The sequence below is a fragment of the Chiloscyllium plagiosum genome, chromosome 30 (assembly GCF_004010195.1).
Source record: "Chiloscyllium plagiosum isolate BGI_BamShark_2017 chromosome 30, ASM401019v2, whole genome shotgun sequence".
Lineage (NCBI taxonomy): Eukaryota > Metazoa > Chordata > Chondrichthyes > Orectolobiformes > Hemiscylliidae > Chiloscyllium > Chiloscyllium plagiosum.
Genome location: NC_057739.1, coordinates 37,182,857 through 37,205,210, shown reverse-complemented (window position 1 = coordinate 37,205,210; position 22,354 = coordinate 37,182,857). Strand labels below are relative to the sequence as shown.

Below are 22,354 nucleotides of genomic sequence, written 5' to 3'. Positions count from 1 at the left end.
GTGGGACAATTACAATGTTTAAAAAACATTTGGATATGTACATGAATAGGAAAGGTTCAGAGGGATATGGGCCAGGAATAGGCAGGTGGGACGAGTTTAGTTTGGGATTATGTTCGGTATGGGCTGGTTCGACACAAGGGTCTGTTTCCGTGTGTATGACTCTACGAACATCAGGGCAAAGGTGCTGACAGTCAGCTGTAAAAAAGCAGTGGTCCATCTTCATTTATGGCCATTTTGGAGGCTATTTGTTCACTTAATTCATTGGTAGATACCTGTAAATCCTCATTTGCTACTAATGGAAAGAGATCATATGATTACCATCAGAAAATGGATATCTTTCCTACTACTGCTACATGTTGGATACTCTAAAATATGAAAGACACTGGGTATTTGGACAAGGTGACATGGTTAAACAAAGGCTCAGTTGGTGAAAGTAACAATGAGGCCATCAGCACACACCATTACTTACATATAAATTGCACGAAGCGGGTGAAGATGGCAGTTAAATATGAACATACAAGAGCTTTTCCTGAGATGCGCCACACTGTTAGTTCTGGGAAAATAGCGTCTCGCTGTCTGACTCACCATATAAATACAGTTTGTTGTCCTGCTGACAGGAGAAGAAGGAAATCTGGCCATGCTGTGGTCTTATTATAATAAAAATGGAACTCAGCTTCTTCCAGCAATGACTCCAGCACATGTTGAGAATTTATTGCAGCTGTGTGATTTGGGAGTCAATGTACAATAATGAAATTGCTTTAAAACATTCCCTGTCCAAGAAAATAACAAATATGAGCCAGCCTGTAATGTTATTTCCTAACTTCTAAAACAAACGTACAACTTTTTCCTTCCATAAGCAGCAGGCTTTCACAAATGGATGTAACTTTAATTAGTTAACTTTGAATTTATTTTTCTTGAACATCCTACAGACAGCAGTTCTTTACCATACAGTGAATGTCAACCAGGAAAGGCATCACAGCTGAGCCCTGTCACACAATCTGTCACACAATACCCATTGGTGTATAATTAGCACTAGGACCCTTGGTTGATGATTTTCTCTATAAATCTCCATTGACTCCCTTCCATTTGAAATGAACCATACAGAACAGAATTGGAAGCTGAAACCCTGCGTATTCTCTTAAATGTCGATCATTGCATTAATGTATCCTTTAACCTAATTTGCCAATTCACTTTAGCCAACTCTGATTTCATGCACTCGTAATTCTTCTGATTTAATCTTTAAAAATAGTCTCGGACCTGATGCTCTCTTTCACAAACAGTACACAAAATTGAATCATATTACAGTCACTGCTACCTTGGGGAGTCTTCACTGTGACGTCATTCAATATCCGATCTCAAAGAATAATGCCAGCTTTATGCAAAAATCGCCAGATCTGAAGGCTATCTCTCTTTGGCTATTTTACTTGCTGTTCCCCACAGCTCATTTGCCGTACTGATCCTTCAATGTCTTATATAGAATGTATACTACTGTAACAGGGCATTCTGCCCAACCAGTCTATGCTGTGATTTTATTGCCTTCCTTGCATTGCCTCATCTCTACCTTCTAGTCAATATTTTTGATCCTACTCCTCTATTTAGATTAGATTTGATTTGATTCCCTACAGTGTGGAAACAGGCCCTTCAGCCCAAGCAGTCCACACCGACCCTCCAAAGAGTAACCCAATCAGAACCATTTCCCTCTGACTAATGCACCTAACACGATGGGCAATTTAGCATTGCCAATTCACCTGACCTGCACATCTTTGGACTGTGGGAGGAAACCGGAGCACCCGGAGGAAACCCACGCAGACACAGGGAGAATGTGCAAACTCCACACATACAGTCACCTGAGGCTGCAATCGAACCTGGGACCTTGGTGCTGTGAGGCAGCACTGCTAACCATAATTCTATAAAACAAATAAATGTTTGGGCCCTCAAGTCTACCCTGCCATTCAATAGGATCATGGCTGATCCAATATTCCTCATGATCACTCTTCCATCTTTTCTCCATAACTCTCGATTCCCATAATGATCAAGAATTTATCTCAGCTTTAAATATACACAACGACTCTGCCCCCACAGCTCTCTGTGGCACGGAGTTCCAAAGATTACAACCCTCTGAGACACGAAATTCCTCTTTACTTCAGCCTTAAACTGACATTCCTTTATTCTGAGACAACGCCCTCTGGTCTTCGACTCTCGGATGTGGGGAAATATCACATTCACCCTGTCAAGCCCCTTAAGAATCCTATCCGTTTCAATGAGCTCACCTTACACTCTAAACTCCAATGCGTAGAGTCCCAACCTATTTAGCCTTTGCTCATAAGACAATCCCTCCATAATGGGGATTGTCCTAGTGAACCTTTCATGAACTGCCTCTAATGAAATGATATCTTTCCTTAAATAAGGGGATCAAAAAACTGCTCACAGTATGCCAGATGTGATCTCACCTGCACCTTGTACAGTTGCAGTAAGACTTCCCTATTCTTACACTCCAACTCCTTGAAATAAATTCCAACATTCCATAGCATTAACATTAATTGTCTTTAAGGAGGGACAAAGATGATAAACAAAGAGAATTCCTAGTATTTAACTTGTGCTCAGCACTCAAAAGAAATCTGGAGAAGTGCACAAGAATCTGTGTTAGAAGCATTGTATAGGAAAGAAAAGGAATGACAGGGAATCTCATTTGATTTTCAGACAGCGACTGAGGTAGTTGGTAAACACTGTGGGCCCTGCAGTCAAAAACCACAGCAGTCTGTTTAACTTGAACACCAATGCTTGGGGCGATATTGAAGCTACGACTCATTAAGACGCATTGACAGCTTTAGATCCGTCCCAGTGAAAAACAGATCAGCTCTCATACACTGCAAAACATGGTCTCAGTAGTTAGCAAGCTATGTTTGACATATGTAAAAAACCTCCATAAACTCTTTAGATAGTCTCTCTATGAAAGGAACAGCCCTCAGTCTTCTCAGTCTGAGTTTAATGAAGCCTCGTTCAATGTTCTTGTTTAGATTGAATTGCAACCATGTACAAATGTGCCTCTTGGTCTGCTGCAGTCATATGACCTCTACCATGAGGCATGTAGACATTGTGACTTCATTTCAGTAAAGATCTTGTGTTGAATATATTGTGTTAGAAGTGGAACTGAGGTAACTATTGCAGAACCATAAAGAAGCACAGTTACTGAGAGCATGAGAGAGACACATCTGCCAGTATATGTATATAAAAGAGAATAAAGCAACTCACATTTAAAACACAGATTAAAGGGGAACAGATGCAGCTTTACCCTGACTAGCTCCTGTTCAAATGACAGAAGATATGAAGCTGAGATAAGTCTAAAGAGACCGATACCCTGTCACCAAGTCACCCTTTATTTACATGTGGAAAGTCCTTGATATTGATCCAGCTTCCTCAGAGCCAGTTCTCAGAGTGAACAGGATGTCTGACATTCCTGCTTATGTCAGCCAGCCAGGGCTCCCTGATTGACCAGATTAACAGCCCCCAACCAGGGAACTCATATTCTATGAGGTCCATCTGGCTGACTTTGATATAATCACGATATCCCTCCCCACAAGTCCAAGGATACAGGCCAATGTTATTTTCTGAAGCCCTCCTGGGTGTTTCAGCATTGGGTAAGGTGTTACAGGCAGCATTTAATGCACAGCAGCTCACCTCTTGTGTCCAGAGCATATCTGAAAAGAATCATTCTTCTCTTCAGATGGGCAAAGGTGTCAAGGCAATGACATCTGTCGTGTCCATCTCAGATTATGAGGTATCTTTTATGCTTAACAGACAGGGAGAACCTGTGAGTCCCAAAACAGTCAGAAAGGTCAGTGAAGGGCCTGGGCACATTTTGCTCCTGCACTATTTATGAGTTTATTTAGTCCATGTGCTTATTCAGGACTATCAAACCGACTTGAACTTTGTATGTCATTGGACCTGACCTCACATCAACCATGCCTCTTACCCATGCAGGACCAGTCTTATGGCTCCTACACCAAACTTCGTCCCGGCACAGTGGTTAGCACTGCTGCCTCACAGTGCCAGAGACCCGGGATCAATTCCCGTCTCAGGCAATGTCTGTGTGGAGTTTGCATATTCTCCCCGTGTCTGCGTGGGTTTCCTCCGGGTGCTCCGGTTTCCTCCCACAGTCCAAAAACAAATGTGCAGGTTAGGTGAATTAGCCATGCTAAATTGCCCGTGGTGGTAGATGTAGGGGAATGGGTTTGTATGGTTTGCTTTTTGGAGGGTCAGTGTGAACTTGTTGGGCCGAAGGGCCTGTTTCCACACTGTAAGTAAGTAATCTAATCTAAACTGTCACTCTGCCATTTAGGGGAGTCTTGTTCCAGCACTGGTGATTCTGATGCTGTTTCACTCTCCACCCCAGGTCTGGGAAGATCACTGTTCTGACGAAGGGTCACTGGACCCGAAACATTAACTCTGATTTCTTGCCAGAGATGCTGCTGGACCTGCTGAGCTTTTCCAGCAATTTCTGTTTTTGTTTCTGATTTCCACATGGGTAGTTTTTTTGACTTTTCTTTGATACATTAAAAACTGTAGATCAAAGTTAAATTCCATTGATCAATATGTAATGTCTTTAACTCAGCCAGCTTTCGGAAAAAAATGTCCATAGTTCCAAGAGAGAGAGGAGGTTATCCAGAGTTCCTATGGAAATGCCCATGGGGCTTAGGGAGATAACTTCCTACACTCCAATGTTCATTTTCATTTTGGGCTGGGAAGTCATAGAGTCATACAGCACGGAGCATCTGTTAAGCTCTGAAATGCTGAGAAGTCTGTCATTGGAATAACATGTGTATGTAGAATTCCTAAGTAAAGAACAAACCACTGATAAACCATCTGACACAGAGGTCCACAGCAACCCAACTACAGACATGGAACAATGACATGTCAACGAATGATACAGAAATGATACGCCGTCAGGAAACAGCACCCAGTTGCACAGCCGATGACAACAATGCACATGTATATCATCAACAGACCATCTCAATTCAACAAATGTATCTGCAATGCATATGTAAAGGCTGATGGGAATAATGAATTAATGCATGAGATCAGTTATGTATATTTGTTAATTTGGGTAACTCAAAATGTAAATGATAATTGAGGCACTGTTTTTTTCTTTTGCATGAAAAAGGGGATGTTTCGATTGAACTGCAATCATGTACAAATATACAGTCATGTATACAGTCCACTGGAGTCATGTGACCTCTCCCATGAGGCACTTTACAGGTAGATATCTTGACTTCAATAAAGACTTTACGTTGAATATACTGCTGTGTTGCACACTCAACAGTTCTAGTCATTCCATGTGCAGTTTTGATAGGCCAGGGAGATCTGCACTTGAAAAGACAATTTGTTTTTAAAAAGCTGCAACTTCAAGATCACTTTATAGCAGAAAGAAGCGAAAGCTTAATTCCTAACAAGACAAAAAAAGTTCAAATCCCAGAATACACTCACATTCCTGAAAACCTGAAATTGCTGCTAATCAAAACAAAACCAGAACATGCTAATTGCACAACAGATCAATCAGCACTAGCTACATGGAATACAGAGTACAAAAGTTATTATATATATCTAGATAAAACCCTGAATTGGTCTTAACTGAATAATTTGTGTATAATTGGGAGATTGTGTATAATCTCAAAAAGCGAAATTATCTAATTGCAAATTAGGAATTTGACACCAATCTGACTGTCCTTGAGCATTCCGATACAGGCTTTGGGAAGTAAACTCTGCATACTTTTAATACTGCCCCAGAAGGTCAGGCAACTATCTGACAGCCATGATCAGCCAGGACAATTATTATCAAAGCAGCACATTTTGCTATATTTTATATATTGGAATTTCACATGCGTTTAATTTGATAGAATCATAGAGGTGTACAGCACAGAAGCAAACCCTTTGGTTCAACCCGTCCATGCACACCAGTTATCCTAACCTAATCTAGTCCCATTTGCCAGTGCTTGGCCCATATCCCTTTAAACTACTCCTATTCATATACCCATCCAGATGCCTTTTAAATGTTGCAATTGTACCAGCATTCAGCACTGCCTCTGGCAGCTCATTCCATACACGTACCACCCTCTGCGTGAAAAAGTTGCCCCTTAGGTCCCTTTTAAATCTTACCCCTTTCACCCTAAACCTATGCTCTCTAGTTCGGAATTCCCCCACCCCAGGGAAAATACCTTGTTTATTTATCCTATGCATGTCTCTTATGATTTTATAAACTGCTGTTAAGTTCACCCCTCAGCCTCCGACACTCCAGGGAATACAGCTCCAGCTTATTCAGCCTCTTCTTATAGCTCAAACCCTCCAACTCTGGCAACATCCTTGTAAATCTTATCTGAACCTTTTCAAGTTTCACAATTACAGAACTGGCTCAGAGGAAGAAGACATAGGGTGGTGCTGGAGGGATGTTTTTCAGACAGGAGGCCTGTGACCAGTGGAGTGCCACAAGGATCAGTGCTGAGTCCACTACTATTCATCGTTTATATAAATGATTTAGAAGTGAGGTATAGTTAGTATGTTTGCAGATGACACCAAAATTGGAGGTGTAGTGGACAGTGAAGAAAGTTACCTCAGATTACAACAAGATCTTGATCAGATGGGCCAATGGGCTGAGAAGTTGCAGATGGAGTTTAATTTAGACAAATGTAAGGTGCTGCATTTTGGGAAAGCAAATCTTAGCAGGACTTATACACTTAATGGTAAGGTCCTTGGGAATGTTGGTGAACAAAGAGACCTTGGAGTGCAGGTTCATAGCTCCTTGAAAGTGGAGTCGCAGGTAGACAGGATAGTGAAGAAGGCATTTGATATGCTTTCCTTTATTTGTCAGAGTATTGAGTATAGGAGTTGGGAGGTCATGTTGCGGCTGTACAGGACATTGGTTATTCCACTTTTGGAATATTGCGTGCAATTCTGGTCTCCTTCCTATCGGAAAGATGTTGTTAAACCTGAAAGGGTTCAGAAAAGATTTACAAGGGTGTTGCCAGGGTTGGAGGATTTGAGCTATAGGCAGAGGTTGAATAGGCTCGGGCTGTTTTCCCTGGAGCGTTGGAGGCTGAGGGGTGACATTATAGAGGTTTTAAAATCATGAGGGACATGGATAGGATAAATAGACAAAGTCTTTTCCCTGGGGTGGGGGAGTCCAGAACTAAAGGGCATAGGTTTAGGGTGAGAGAGAAAGATATTAAAGAAACCTAAGGGCCAACTTTTTCACGCAGAGGGTGGTATGTATATGGAATGGGCTGCCAGAGGAAGTGGTAGAGGCTGGTACAATTGCAACATTTAAAAGGTACCTGGATGGGTATTTGAATAGGAAGGGTTTGGGGGGATATGGGCTGAGTGCTGGCAGGTGGGACTAGATTGGGTTGGGATATCTGGTCGGCATGGACAGGTTGGACCGAAGAGTCTGTTTCTGTGCTATGCACCTCTATGACTCTATAACATCCTTTCTATAGCATAGAGGCCAGAATTGCACACCATTTTCCAAACGTGGCCTAACCAATATCCTGTACAGCTGCAACATGACCTTCCAACTCCTATACTCAATAGTCTGACCAACAAAGGAAAGCTTACCAAACACCTTCTTCACTATCCTATCTACCTGCGACTCCACTTTCAAGGATATATGAACCTGCACTCCAAAGTCTCTTTGTTTTGGCAACACTCCCCAGGACCTTAACATTAAGTGTATAAGGAAAGTTTGGGCTTTAATTGCTAACCAGATGATCACTTCCCCAAAATATTCCTCAGTCATCAATCACAAACCACTGAGCTAGTTCACAAACACACCACCCCTATTTTGGATCAGTCAAAGAGTTTTTTTTCACCTTTGCTTTATCAGTGGCACAGTCCCTTCTGCTTTCTTGCACTGGTTTCCTTAAGAGAATTTGATGTAGTAGCGCAGTACACATTGATCTGGAAAGGATTTCTGAATAAATGTCATCGTTTTTCCTTCAATGTTAATTGTGCTTTGCTAGTGGCTACTTGTAAAACTTGAATATGAACATTGAGATCATTGTCTCCCTTAGTTCAATGAAGACTTCCTAAAGAGGCTCTTCTGAGTTTTGAACCTGCACTTTGGATCTCATAACAACAGCAATAATAAAACAGTGGACCTGTTTATGCCAGGAAGGCTTTGGACTGTTGAATTTTGACATCATGTGGATGGATAGGAAGATGTTTGCATCACTGGAAGTCTATGTGTCAGGAATAAATGGCACGAGATTTAATTTGATTGTGCATTTCTTCTGACCTTGCAATTGTGACTACATTTCAACAATTGTTTAGGGCGTCCTGAGGTTATGTGCAACACCAAACAAATGTAAATTCTTCCTTTTAATCATTAGCATGCTCTCACCAATTTCACCATTGTTCACTTTTTACAATGGTCAGCAATACAATTCAAGGTGCTGTACTGGTCCATTGAAAATTCAATTAATTGCAATATGAAATTGCTGCTGTATCAATGTTATCCCTTCAGTAAGGTTAGGGTTCAAAAGGTGACAGTCAAAGCATGCTCAGCACTAACCTGTACATACAGATCACGGAGTTCTCTTTGAAATCTCTTTGAATCCGAGGTGACAGTAACAGGACCAATTTCTGCATGAGATAAGAGAAGAACAATTAACCTAAACCACTCCTCACAAATCCCTCTTACAAAAGTGTTGGTCAGTTTGATCCTGATTGACGTGAGGCATATGAGTGGCCTGAAAGGGATGTCTTCCTAATTCTGGAGTGCTGACATCCTGATTTCTGATGTTGTGTAATGCTTTTGCAAACTTAACTGACCAAAAACATGTGAGTTTAACAGAAATCTGCTTTATACTGCTACAAAACTTAAATACAAGGATATCACCCTAGAGGAATTTAATATGCTTTCCCACTCATAAAAATCAAGTTTCTTTTGATGAGCACTAGTAGATATTCTTTTTCTGAGGCAAGTCCAGTGAAACCAGGATGACTTCTCTCCACTTCACAGTGTTGGTCCTGTGTTAGTCCAATGTTAGATCCATACACTCTGCCACATGTGTGTTCGAAGAGGCAGGTAGTTGGGATGCTTCGGTTTTGGCATACTCCTTCACTTTTTGACCTTGCCTTTTGTCTGGGCCTGTTGGAAGTGTTCAAGATGGTTGACATTTTTGCAGATGCTTCTTCGCTGTTTGGGTTGTCTCGACCATCATATGACAGTAGGGATATCACATATTTGGGGCAGGCTTAGAGAATGTCCTTTAACTACTTTTTCTGCCCTCCTGGTAAATACTTGATATTACAGAGTTCTGAGGAGAGAGTTGGTTTTGAAAGTCTTGTGTCTGGGATACCAAAAGAGCAGCCTGCCCAGTCCAGTTGATCAAAAGTAATCAATGACTTCACGCTGGGATGTTGACCTGAGAGAGGAACTGACAATGGAGCACATATCCTGTCATTAGAATCACAGAGGCATTTTGTTCCTCAGATAGCTAAAGGCTATGCTAGAGACAATGTTGAATTGCATCCTCAATGTCTGCCCTCGTTGAAAGGAGGTATAGCTCAACATGAACTCAAACACCTTATGATCTCTCGAAATCACATCACCCATTCTCCATTAACATCCCCAAGTCTCACAGAAACAATACTGAACCAGTATCCTATTCTCCCCACTGCTACAGCTTTCATCATGCAATCTCTCTATTTACTAGGTACTTGTGGCCAAATTTGAAAATGCTCAGTGTAACATACTTCTGCCAATTTGGATATGCTAACCCATTTCACATTCATTGCAGCCAACATAAGAAGGATGCATTCTTCATGTGGATCAGATTTAAACATGAATCAATGACCAACATATAACTGCATCAGCCCAGGTCCCCTACTCCCAATCTCATATTAAAATGTGAATTGAAAAGTAGCCAAGATTTCTCAAATCTCTGATGCCATTCCTATCTTATCAAAGCAATTTTATCTTCATCATCGGTGTATATATCATATAGTTTTAAGTGAAAAATTTTAGGTAGTGAATCATAGTATTGTAATGCTGCAGTTAATAATGCCAGGTTTGATATTGGTGCTGCTTTAAGGTATCCTTGCACTGTTCCACACAACAGCTTCCTATATAATCAAGGGCAAAAGAAGGAGACAAAGTAAATATAATAACATCACTAGAGAGAAAATGCTAGGGAAACTAACAGGGCTAAAGATGGCTAGGTCCTGTGGACCTGATGGGATATACCCTAGGATATTAAAAGAAGGAGCTGCAGATATAATGGATCCACTGGGTAGTAATCTTCCAAGAACCCTTAGATTCTGGAAAAGTCCAAGACGATTCAAAAACCACCAATGTAACAGTGTTTTTATACAGGTAAGGATACATAAAACAAACAGATAATTATCAGGCAGTTAACTTAACGTCTGTCATTATGAAAATGTTGCAATCTATTACAATGGATATCACAGCAGAGCATTTAGAAATAGGTAGCATATGAGCAATGGATAGAGGTTTGGCCAACTAACAGAAGACAGACGACAGCTGGGATAAGGGGGATATTTTCAGGATTGCAACCCATAATCAGTGGCATGTCACAGAGACCAGTGTTGAGTCCACAACTTGGAGGAGAAAGGCAAATGTGCTATAGCCAAGTTTACAGATGACAAAAAAAAAGTGGGAACGCAAGCAGTGAGGATGATTCGAAGAGTCTGCAGAAGGATATAAACAGGTTATGCAAGTGGGCAAAGTACATGACAGGTGGAATATAGTATGGGGAAATGTAAGGTTGTGCACTTTAGCAGAAGAATAGAGGAGTTGAATATTAAATAAAGACTCAAGAAAGCTAAAGCACAGTGAGATTTGGGAGTCTTCATATATCAATCATATATAAAAAAGCTAGGAAACAAATTCAGAACGTACTAGGGTAGACAAATGGATGTTGACATTTATTTGAAAGGTAATGGAAGACCTTGCTAAAAATATAAAAGGCACTAGTCACAACACACCTGGAATGCTGTGAACAGTCTGTTCTCTTCTCTAAGGAAAGGTATAATGGCATTGGAGCAGTCCAGAGAACATTCACTAGGCTGATACTGGATATGAAGGGACTGTCTTATGAGGAGAGGTTCAGTAGTTTGGGTGTGTAATTATTAGAGTTTAGAAGAATGAAAGGTGACAAAACTGAAACCTACAAGATTCTTTTGGGGGCTTTACCAGGTAGATGCAGAAATGTTCTTTCCCCTGTGGGAGAGTCTAGGATCAGAAGGCATAATCTCAGAATAAGGAGCAACCAATTTAAAACAGAGTGGAAGCGAAATTTCCTGCAAGCACAGACAAATATACAAAATCTGCTCAACTCAACTGTTTCTAACTATTCAGGAACAATGGATCAGAGCGAAACACAGAGTAAGTTGTAATTTACCTGGCTTTGGAGGCTTAAGCATGCGCAGTTGATAGGGAATCCTGGTGTCAGCAGATACTGCCTTCTGTAATAGATATCGAGGCTCCAGAGGAGATCGGAAACATGGACACGGCCTCATCACTCAGTTAAGCTTCCCAAAAAGTCTATGGCACACTGCACTTTGTTGCAATACACGGGTTGAAAACCACCGCCACAGAAGGCAGCACAGGCTGAGTTAGGCAGATTTTTAATCAGTAAAGAAATCATGGATTTTGGGGAAAAGGCAGGAAAGTGGAGTGAAGGATTATCAAATTATTGGTGATCTCATGGAATGGTGAAGCAGGCTCGGTGGGCTGAATGCCTACTCTTTTATTCATTCACATGATCTAGGGGTTACTGACTAAGCCCGCATTTATTGCCCATCCCTATTTGCTAGAGGGCAGTTAAAAGTCAACCACATTGTTGTAGGGCTAGGTTCACATGTAGTAAGGACGGCAGTTTCCTTCCCTAAAGGACATCAGTTCTACTAGATGAGGTTTTTTGACAATGGTATATGTCATCATTAGACTCTTAACTCCATATTTTCTTTAATGAATTCTAATTCCACTATCTATGATGATGTGATTCAAACCTGGGTTCTTGGAACATTTCCTGAAGAAGGGCTCATGCCCAAAACGCCGATTCTCCTGCTCCTTGGATGCTGCCTGACCTGCTGCGCTTTTCAAGCAACACATTTTCAGCTCTGATCTCCAGCATCTGCAGTCCTCACTTTCTCCTTCTTGGAACATCACCTGCCTTCTGGATAGTCCCACTAGGTCATCACCTCCTAAAACTTATAGTCTTCTTTGACAGATGCTCTCCAGACTGGTGTTATGTACTTGGTAAACAGAAACACTGCACCCTTGTGATCCACGTGAATGTTGGTGTAGGTTTTGAAATTTCCATTGGAGACTTGTCTCTTAAGTAGTAACTCCTGCACCTTGCCTACTTGGGCATTCACCACAAGTCTGGGTCTCAGACATTAAGCAGCATCAATGATGGGGCAGAGAACATCACAATCTTATTCATACAGGTTGACGGGAGTTGCTGGGATGATGTTTCAGACCAGGGACTCTGACTTGGGTCCACTTCACTGATTTGCTGGCACTGATCTTTCACAAGTAGATATTTGCTAATTCAGGACACAGCAAGTATTGAATCACACAACTTATGCTCCATATGGCTTCATTCCACAATGGGTTTTGCCTCAAGTGTAAAACACAACCTATAAGACAATTTTCACATCTACATTTTCCCACACCCACCCTGGTAATGTCTGATTGAAGTTGCCAATTCTGTTAACAGTGTGTGCTGAATTATTGACAATTTTTGCAAAATGCAGCATTGTGATTGACCTGTTTCATTGCCCAAGAGACTTCTTTAATGCCACTGTCTTATAGATTCAGCATTCTCCATGATTCTTAATGCCGGCTTCTGCACCTTTATCTATCTATTTAGTGCTATAGGCCATTGACACGTTCTGATAATTTAATGCATTTGAATTTGAAGCATTACTGTGGACCATTGAGTATCTTTTATGTCACTCCTAATGTAGCACAATATCAGAGGAGATTCCACAAACCGCTCAAAAGATGGCTGACTGTCCACACACACATGAAACTAGGCAATACATGCTTTTAAACATGGATCAAACTATAAAAAAAATCACTAGCGAGTAAGCTGAGTACAGCACTTTACATACTTATAATCATAATGTGATCTCCCATGAGATAGGGTTTCTGTTACTTGTGAGAGGACAATGTTGGGACCTGAAAAATATCATGTGACTTCACATGATTTCTGTTTGAAACTAAAGTTTATCATTACCCCATTGGAATAACTGTGATAAGTGCAGCTCTACAATGATTAAAAGGTGATGAGCAAATAGACGTATTTCAGTCAAGGAGAGGGAAAAAGACTTGCAATTGTATAACAACTTTCACAACTACCTGATATCATAAAGAACTTTACAACCAATTAAGTATATTTGAATTGTAGTCATTGTTTGGAATGTGAAATTAGACAACCAATTTGTAGGTGGCAAGCTCTCACAAACAGCAATGAGATGATGACCAAATCATCTTGGTTGACTCTTGATTGCCCAAGTCAAAGGCCCCGCAAGTCAAATTCAAGGTCAATTAGGGTTGCACAACACATATTGGGCACACCAGTGATGATCACATCCCCTGAGAGAACTTAAAAAAAAAACAAAAGTCTGGTACCAGGTACAACATGAACATGTTTTCCTGGGAATGACAGGACAACACATGTTCCAGTCATATAGGACTCAAAACAATAACTATTTTTCTCTCCACAGATGTTGCCAAACCTGATAAATTTCTCAAGCACTTTCTGCTTTCATTTTAGGACAGCAAATGTGTGTATTGTGAAAGGTTAAGTCACAAGTAAATAAAGAAACAGGAAGACAGAGTTGAGTGCATTGGATACTAAGGAATGGTTAGGCATTCGAAAGGTGCCACTATTCTTCTGAAAGAATGAAAGCACCAACCACATAGGCCCCCCCATCCCCATTGGAAGTAGCAGCTAAAGAATTTGGAACAAGCAGCTTGAATATAAATTCTGCCTTCAATTTCATCTATCTCAGTCCATGCTTCCAGGTCTCATGTTCTCAGAATATTTGTGGAATCATTAAGCTAGGTGATAGGACCAGCCATAGAAAACGTTGAAACTTTATTGCTGGAACAGCACAGCAGGTCAGGCAGCATCCAGGGAACAGGAGATTCGACGTTTCGGGCACAGGCCCTTCTTCAGGAATGAGAAGAACAGAAACAGAAGTTCCAGCAATAAAGTTTCAACTTTGATCTCCAGCATCTGCAGACCTCACTTTCTCCTCCAGCCATAGAAAACATCAAACATGTCTTTTTACACCACACAATGAACAGATCGAATCACTGATCCAAGAATGGAATGCATCAACTATAGTGAAACTATATTTTGTCTTGACATCTGAAGGATTATTAAACAAGTGTTCACCCAGCCATTGTTCTATAAACACAGCTATAGAGTCATAAAGTTCCACAGCACAGGTAAAAGTACAGTCTTTTGACTTTAACTATGCTGGCAAATTGAGCAGCAACAACATTAAATATAACTGCACCAAGATGGTGTTCTGGCCAGTCACTTATAGCCAATGGGACAATTCTACGTAACAATGCATTGTTAGAAGTACACCAGCAGCTTAGTAATTTATAAAAATTGATTTCTGTTCCTGTTTAAAATATTTTTTGTGCCAATTTCCTCCTCCATTTTCTCTCCTGAAGCTATTTTATCATTCCATGACTTTGTGTGGTCACCCTCCAATAGTTTTTTCGAATCACATTAGTCATTTTTAAGCCCAGACATAGACACTTAACCTGTGGGAGACAGTGGAGTCAAACATATTCTGTCCTGGCCCACAAATGTGCAAAATGCCACCAAAATACATCAAATAACATCCAACAGCAGATACAATTGTTTATTTTCCATTTTCCCACTGTCCCAAACCATGTTAAACCACTCAACTACTGCCAACTTTACTAAGCACACTAGTCATTAAACTTTGAACTTGCTGCGGATGAAGAGTTTATGCTTGAAATGTCGATTCTCCTGCTCCTCAGATGCTTCCTGACCAGTTGTGCTTTTCCAGCGCCACACTCTTTGACACTGATCTCCAGCATCTGCAGTCCTCACTTTCTCCCTGCTCTATATTCCTGTTAATCGAATAAGCTCATCAAGCCACGAGATGAACTTTCTTCTTCTATACATAAAATAATAATTTTATTTCTTACTCTACCTTTCAGGTCTTCTGCAGACCTCATTCCCCAGATGAAATGTGGAATGTTAGAGAAATGTTTGCACAGGCTTCATCAAGCCATAATTTCTTCCCTCTCCTGCATTTCTGTGATGACACGATCTCCTCCCACCTTCAACTTGACCCTTGTTAGAAGCCTTTCAGTTATAACTATTTAATTATGAGGCTGTCCGTTATAAACACCCTCTCTATTACACTCCATGTTCATTATAAGCTTTGCCACTCTGAGTTCCACTTAACACATTATGAGGTTCTTACTTAATAAGACTATCCATGACAAAGTTTCCTGCACCTTGGATTCTGAAAATGATACTGTTATATCTATTGTAACACTCTCTCTCCCATAAATACAACATTCAATTGCCCGTGTTCCCTCTCCTGATCACTACACAAAGACTAACACGTGCACAACTGCGAACAGCCAATATTGAACATTATTTAGAGAAAGAAGGCAATATAAAAAAACTGCTTGGTTATTACAGTAAATAATACAACCTTTCCTATTGGAAAGAATGCTTGGGAGTGTGATGTGAGAGCAGACTAAAACTCAGTGACAAAGTCTTCCATAATGGAACAGTCATGAACACAGAAGTCTTACATATGAATGGTCACTTGGATAATGACACTGGAGGGAGACTGCAAAGTCACAATACAACACAATTCAATTTCTTCAGAAAAGAGAGGGTGGGAGGGAACACGGTGATCGAAATCACAAACCAACTCTAAACTAACTGACCTTGGGCAGTAGTTTAGGGAGAGCATATTAAATCTGACGGATAACAATCTACATTCTTGCTTGCTACTGTGGTTACCACAGAGTGGCTAAACAGGAAAATTATCACCACAGACACTCCCTACACCAATAAGCTTCAAATCTCAGTCACGGAGTAAGAACCAATAAATGGACACCAGGTGTTTCCAGACAAGGAAGGAAAGCAAAAAAAAGAAATCTGATCAAATGGAAAGAGAGTAGAGAAATATGAAAGAAAAATATATCAAAAATATTCTGTCTCACATCAGTCTGATCCAAAACCCTTGAGGGTACATGAGAAAATAATGATATGTAACTCTGCTGTTCACAGTAATTCACATAACCTCACCCAAGACAGCTGACAGTCAAAACTTCTTATTTATCTCCTGACATTTTTTTTGCTGTGACCTTTTCCCTCAAATTAGCAAATGTTTCTTCGAAAACAGAATTTTTCCTTCCTTCCACTAAGGGGCTGACTGCACATTTTTAAAATTCTTTCATGTGGACATCGCTAGCAATGTCAGCACACATTGCTCATCCTTAATTGCCCTCAAACTGAGTGGCCTGCTGGGCTATTTCAGTAGGCAGTTAACAGTCAAATACATTACAGTGGATCTGCCATCACAAAGGCCAAATCAGGTCAGGATGGCAAATGTCCTTCCCTGTCATTAATGAACCAGATAGGTGTCTACAACTATCAAAGATACATGTCATGGTCCCCATTACTGCGAATCCTAATGTATTAATCAAGAACAAATCACATGGCGGAGCAGGCTCAAGGGGCTGAACTGCTTACTCCTGCTCTTAGTTCTAATAGATTCATAGATTCGTATTGCATTGAAAAGGTCCTTTGGCCCATCAAGTTTGCAACGAAATAACTACCACCAAAAATGTGCTAATCCCAATTTCTTGCACTTGTAACATATCTTTGAATGTTATGATATTTTAGGTATTCATCCAAATATCTTTTAAAGGTTGTAAGGTTTCCAGTCTCTACTACATTCCCAGGCAGTGCATTCCAGATTCCAACTACTTGCTGAGTGAAAATCCCAAATCCCCTCTGAATCTCCTGTTCGTACCGTAAAACTATGCCCTCTTGTGAATGACCCCTCAGCCAAGGGGAACTGCTTCTCTCTATTCACCGTGTCCAATCCCCTCATAATCTTATACATGTCTCCTCTCAGTTTCTCTGTTCTAAAGAAAAGAATCTTAGCCTATCTAGTCTCTACTTATAGTTCATTTTGGGCATCATCTTGGTGAACTTCCTCTGTACCCCCTCTAGTGTTATCACATCCTTCCTATAGTGAAGTGACCAGAAATGCACACAGTACTCTTTCAAACCTTTGCCTGGCTTCTTTCCCCAGAACCAGATCCTGCATTGTGCCGTCCCTAGTTGTGCTTTCTAATTATTGATACAAAAAAACTCCCCTGATACATTTCAAGAAATCTGTCCCCTCTAAACTATGAATACCCCAATTTATGTTGGAAAAGTTGAAATCCCCTAGCAAAATTACCCGATTGTTACTCTGACATACCTCTGTGAACTGTCTACATATTTGCTCCTCTATTTCCCACTGACTCTATAATATGCTCTCAGTCAAGTAGTTGCCTCCTTAACACTCCCAAGTTCTATTCAAAAAGCCTTATTTGAGGATCCTTTCAAGATATCATCTCTCCTTATTACAGTTGGTGACTCCTTAATGTGCTACACCATCACCCTTTTTACACCCTCCTGTGTCTCGCCTAAGGATTCTATAACCGGGAATGTTGAGTTGCCAGTCCAGACCTTCCCTCAACTATTTTTCTGTGATGGCAACAATATCATACTTGCATGTATCAATCCATGCTATTAACTCATCAGTCTTACCTATTACATTCCAAGCATTAAAGACCTCCAGCCTTGACTTACTCTCTTGATAACTTATGCTCTAAAGAGCTGTTAAATATCTATTCAATTTAAGAATACTTTGAAATTATGCTGAAAAAGACAAACCAATGAAGATTTTTGTCTTGCATTCAGCAGGACAGACACAAAGATACTGAATTTCAAAGAGAACAGACTTCATACTACAGGTGAAAAGGGTGTTGATTAGGTGTCAAATGATCTAATACCTCCTTCTCTTCCTGTGCTTCTCTTTAACATACCCACTGCTGCATCTTGTAGCACTTCTTCAAAATAGAACTAGGCCATAAGTCTGAGCATGCTGTTTGACCATGAGGTAATCACTACTGACTTCTGATCTCATTAGAGCCTCATGCATCTCCTTATCAATTTGCAACTCCTGATAATGAATAGGAAGAGGATCATTGGCTGATTTCCTTCTTGTACACAGAGACAATGAAATCAGTTTTTCCATCTTTCAAGTAGGCCCAGCTGACTAGCTCAGCAGGCACTAGGACATCTGCAAAATTCAGTATCATGCCACAAAGCTTTCTTAATAACTGAGCATTCTCAAGGAGCTTCAGATATTTGAAATAGATGCATTATTGAAATAAGCTGCCACACTCCAGTGTAGTAGAAAGTGAGGGATGCAGATGCTGGAGATCAGAGTTGAGAGTATGGTAAATTCCTAATGATGGCTTTATGCCTGAAACGTCGATTCACCTACTCCTCGGATGCTGCCTGACCTGCTATGCTTTTCCAGCACCACACTCTCAACACTCTACAGTGTTTTTGGCCATGAGTGGGGAGTGAGAAGGGGAGAAGTGTGCAGTGGGGAAGAAACAGAGTGGGAGCAGAGAGGCAGTACATGCTAGAATGTTAGAAATAACTATGCAAAAGTATTCAGTCTGTGTTTAATATTGGGAACATGTCTTACATTCCTATTTCGAAGTCAGAACATTAGTTCAGTCAATTTGTGCATACTGCAAGAAGATGGGACGTTTGGGAGAGAAAGGGATGGTTGGGAGACAACATAATGTGAGAAGTTACTGGAGAGATCCTGCTGCAAGAACAGGAGGTCAGAAAGATTACTAACCCTTTCAAAGTCTGGAATTTATAGCTTGCGGCAGCCAAGAGGCAGTGAGCTGTAATGCTAGTAATTTCACAAAGATCTCTTCACTCGAGGGTGGGAGTTAGACACAGGAATTTCAGGGATGGGACTGGGGAGGAAGGGGCAAGAGGTTGTGGCAGGGAAAGCTGGTGAATGAGGAGAGGTAGTAACTTTTTTGAAAAGATAAACTGGGAAATAGAAATTTGGACACTGCAGTGGTGCAGAGAACTAGTTGCTTTGTTTTAAAGCTCAAGTGAAAATAACTTCTGTGCAGTATTCCCGTATTGATTATACAATGCTGTGTAACTAATGGGGAAGCTGGATTTCGTGTAATGACACCAAGTGTCTGTGTTAAAATCTTCCTACAAACTGCTTTTATAGTTAAGTTGCAGATTGCCTTAGAATCAAGAGAAGGCTGCAAACCAAGACAGGTCACTCACTCTCTCTCTCTTATTTTCTCTATGAGTGGAAATGGAACAACACTCATTGATTCTTAAAAAGAGGTCTTCTTACTCAAGCAAAAACTGAGTTCCAGTAAGGCGTATGACGAAGTTCCTCATGGGAGACTAGTTAGTAAAGTTAGATCACATGGAATACAGGGAGAACTAGCCATTTGGATACAGAACTGGCTCAAAGATAGAAGACAGAGGGTGGTAGTAGAGGGTTGCTTTGCAGACTGCAGGCCTGTGACCAGTGGCGTGCCAGAAGGATTGGTGCTGGGTCCACTACTTTTCATCATTTATATAAATCATTTGGATGTGAACATGGGAGGTATAATAACTAAGTTTGCAGTTGACACCAAAATTAGAGGTGTATTGGACAGCAAAGAAGGTTACCTCAGATTACAATAGGATCTTGATCGGATGGGCTATTGAGCTGAGGAGTGCCAGGAGGAGTTTAATTTTTATCAAATGTGGGGTGTTGTATTTTGGAAAAGCAAATCAGAGTAGGACTTATACACTTAATGGTAAGATCCTGAGGAGTGTTGCTGAACAAAGAGACCCTGGAGTGCAGGTTCATAATCCCTTGAAAGTGGAGTCGCAGGTAGATAGAATAGTGAAGAAGGCATTTGGTCTGCTTTCCTTTATTGGTCAGACTATTGATTATAGGAGTTGGGAGGTCATGTTGCGGCTGTACAGGACATTGGTTAGGCCACTTGTGCAATATTGTGTGCAATTCTGGTCTCCTTCCTATAGGAAAGATGTTGTGAAACTTGAAAGGGTTCAGAAAAGATTTACAAGGATGTTGCCAGGGTTGGAGGAGTTGAGCGAGAGGGAGAGGCTGAGTAGGCTGGTGCTGTTTTCCCTGGAGAGTCAGAGGCTGAGGGGTAACCTTATAGACGTTTATAAAATCATGAGGGGCATGGATGGGATAAACAGACAAGGTCTTTTCCCTGGGGTGGGGGAGTCCAGTATTAGAGGGCATAGGTTCAGGGTGAGAGGGGAAAGATATAAAAGGGCCCCTAGGGGCACTCTTTTCACTCAGAGGGTGGTACGTGTATGGAATGAGCTGCCAGAGGAAGTGGTGGAGGCTGGGATTCTGGGTAATCCAAGATGGAGGACAGGAAAATTTTCAGGCTATAAGAGCTGCTACTTTTTCTGAGGTATTTTGGGCACAGGAGGTGATTTCCTTGAATTCCAGGAGCAGCAATTACTGTTTTATATGCTCAAGGTTTGGGTGAAGATTTGTAGTTCGGGTGCTCGTTGTTGTGGTTCTGTTCGCCGAGCCGGAAGCGGCAGGGACAGGCCCCTATAAATGCCGGAGGAAACACCACAGAAGTGCTTCACAGGAGGCTCCCAAGCAGTGAGGATGTCACCTAGACAGGGGATGAAACGTTTGCAACAAAAAGTTTTATATGCTGTTGCATTGTTTTGGAACTTTGGAAAAAAAAGTCAAAACAACAGCAGTTTTAAAAGGGAGACAAAGTCAGACAAAGGAAGCACATGGTGAGGACAGTGCAGGGGAGAGAGAGAGAAAGAAAGAACCTGCACAGTTACTGCCTTTGCTCTTTTTGAATTCATGTGTCGCTGGATATCGGAGTGCATCTGGGAAAATTAACAAACAGCGAATTTCATAACTAATCTTGGAGGAACCGGTTTGGGTGAAGTTCACAGCACAGAATCAGATAAGTTAATTGTTGTTTTAAGTCTGTCCAAGAGAAAGGCTGTATTAGTGAGTACAGTGGGTTCTTTCTTGATTATATGTTTTTGGAGATAAGTCTCTTGATTAAACTTAAAATATACGCCACAGCTATTAATTTAACCTGGTACAGTATTTTGCAGAGGAATAAGACAGTGTTATTTTTTGGGTCTGTAGATTGTGAAGGAGCAAAAATGGCCTTTGCAGTGATATGTATTTCTTGTCAGATGTGGGAGTTTAAAGAGAGTTGAAGGGTTACTGCGGATTATATCTGCCATAAATTCTGTTGGATGTGAATCTTATCAGATCGAGTGGATCGTTTGGAGAGACAGATAGAAGCAGCAATAGAATTTGAAACAGCAACAATATGTGATGGATGGCAGTTATAGGGAGGGGGGAAAGTCTCAGATACAGTGACATAGATGGGTTAACTCCAGGAAGGGTAAGAGAGGTAGCATCTAGGGCAGGGGTCTTTTGTGGATATACCCATTTCAAACAGGTATGCTGTTTTGGAAAATGTAGGGGGTGATGGATTCTCAGGGGAACGTAGCACGAACAGCCAAGTTTCTGGTATTGAGACTGGCTCTAATGCAATGAGGCGTATGTCGGCTTCCAAGAGATCAATTGTGTTAGGGGATTCTGTAGTCCGAGGTACAGACAGACGTTTCTTTGGCCAGCAGAGAAAAAGCAGAATGGTGCCAGGATCAAGGATGTCTCAGAGAGGGTGCAGAATGTTCTCAAGGGGGAGAGGAGCCAGCAAGAGGTCATTGTCCACATTGGAACAACGATATAGGAGGGGAAAAGGCTGAGATTCTGAAGGGAGATTACAGAGAGTTAGGCAGAAATTTAGAAAGGAGGTCCTCAAGGGTAGAAATATCTAGATTACTCCCAGCGCTATGAGCTAGTGAGGGCAGGAATAGGAGGATAGAGCAGATGAATGCATGGCTGAGGAACTGGAGAAGGATTCATATTTTTGGACCATTGGAATCTCTTTTGGGGTAGAAGTGACCTGTACAAGAAGGACAGATTGCACTTAAATTGGAAGGGGACTAATATACTGGCAGGGAAATTTGCTAGAACTGCTTGGGAGGATTTAAACTAGTAAGGTGGGGGTTGGGACCCAGGGAGATAGTGAGGAAAGAGATCAATCTGAGACTGGTACAGTTGAGAACAGAAGTGAGTCAAACAGTCAGGGCAGGCAGGGACAAGGTAGGACTAATAAATTAAA

The 22,354-nt window shown here is 41.1% G+C and overlaps 1 protein-coding gene across 1 annotated transcript in view; it reads right to left on the bottom strand.

Moving 5' to 3' along the window:
- The window catches only part of LOC122564614 (hemicentin-1-like), a 429,834-nt gene that overhangs the window by 383,564 nt on the left and 23,916 nt on the right, over nucleotides 1-22,354 (bottom strand). Inside the window, exon 2 of the mRNA XM_043719704.1 lies at nucleotides 8,561-8,631. Within this exon, the coding sequence (XP_043575639.1) occupies nucleotides 8,561-8,631 (71 nt within the window). The remainder of the gene's footprint in view (nucleotides 1-8,560; nucleotides 8,632-22,354) is intronic.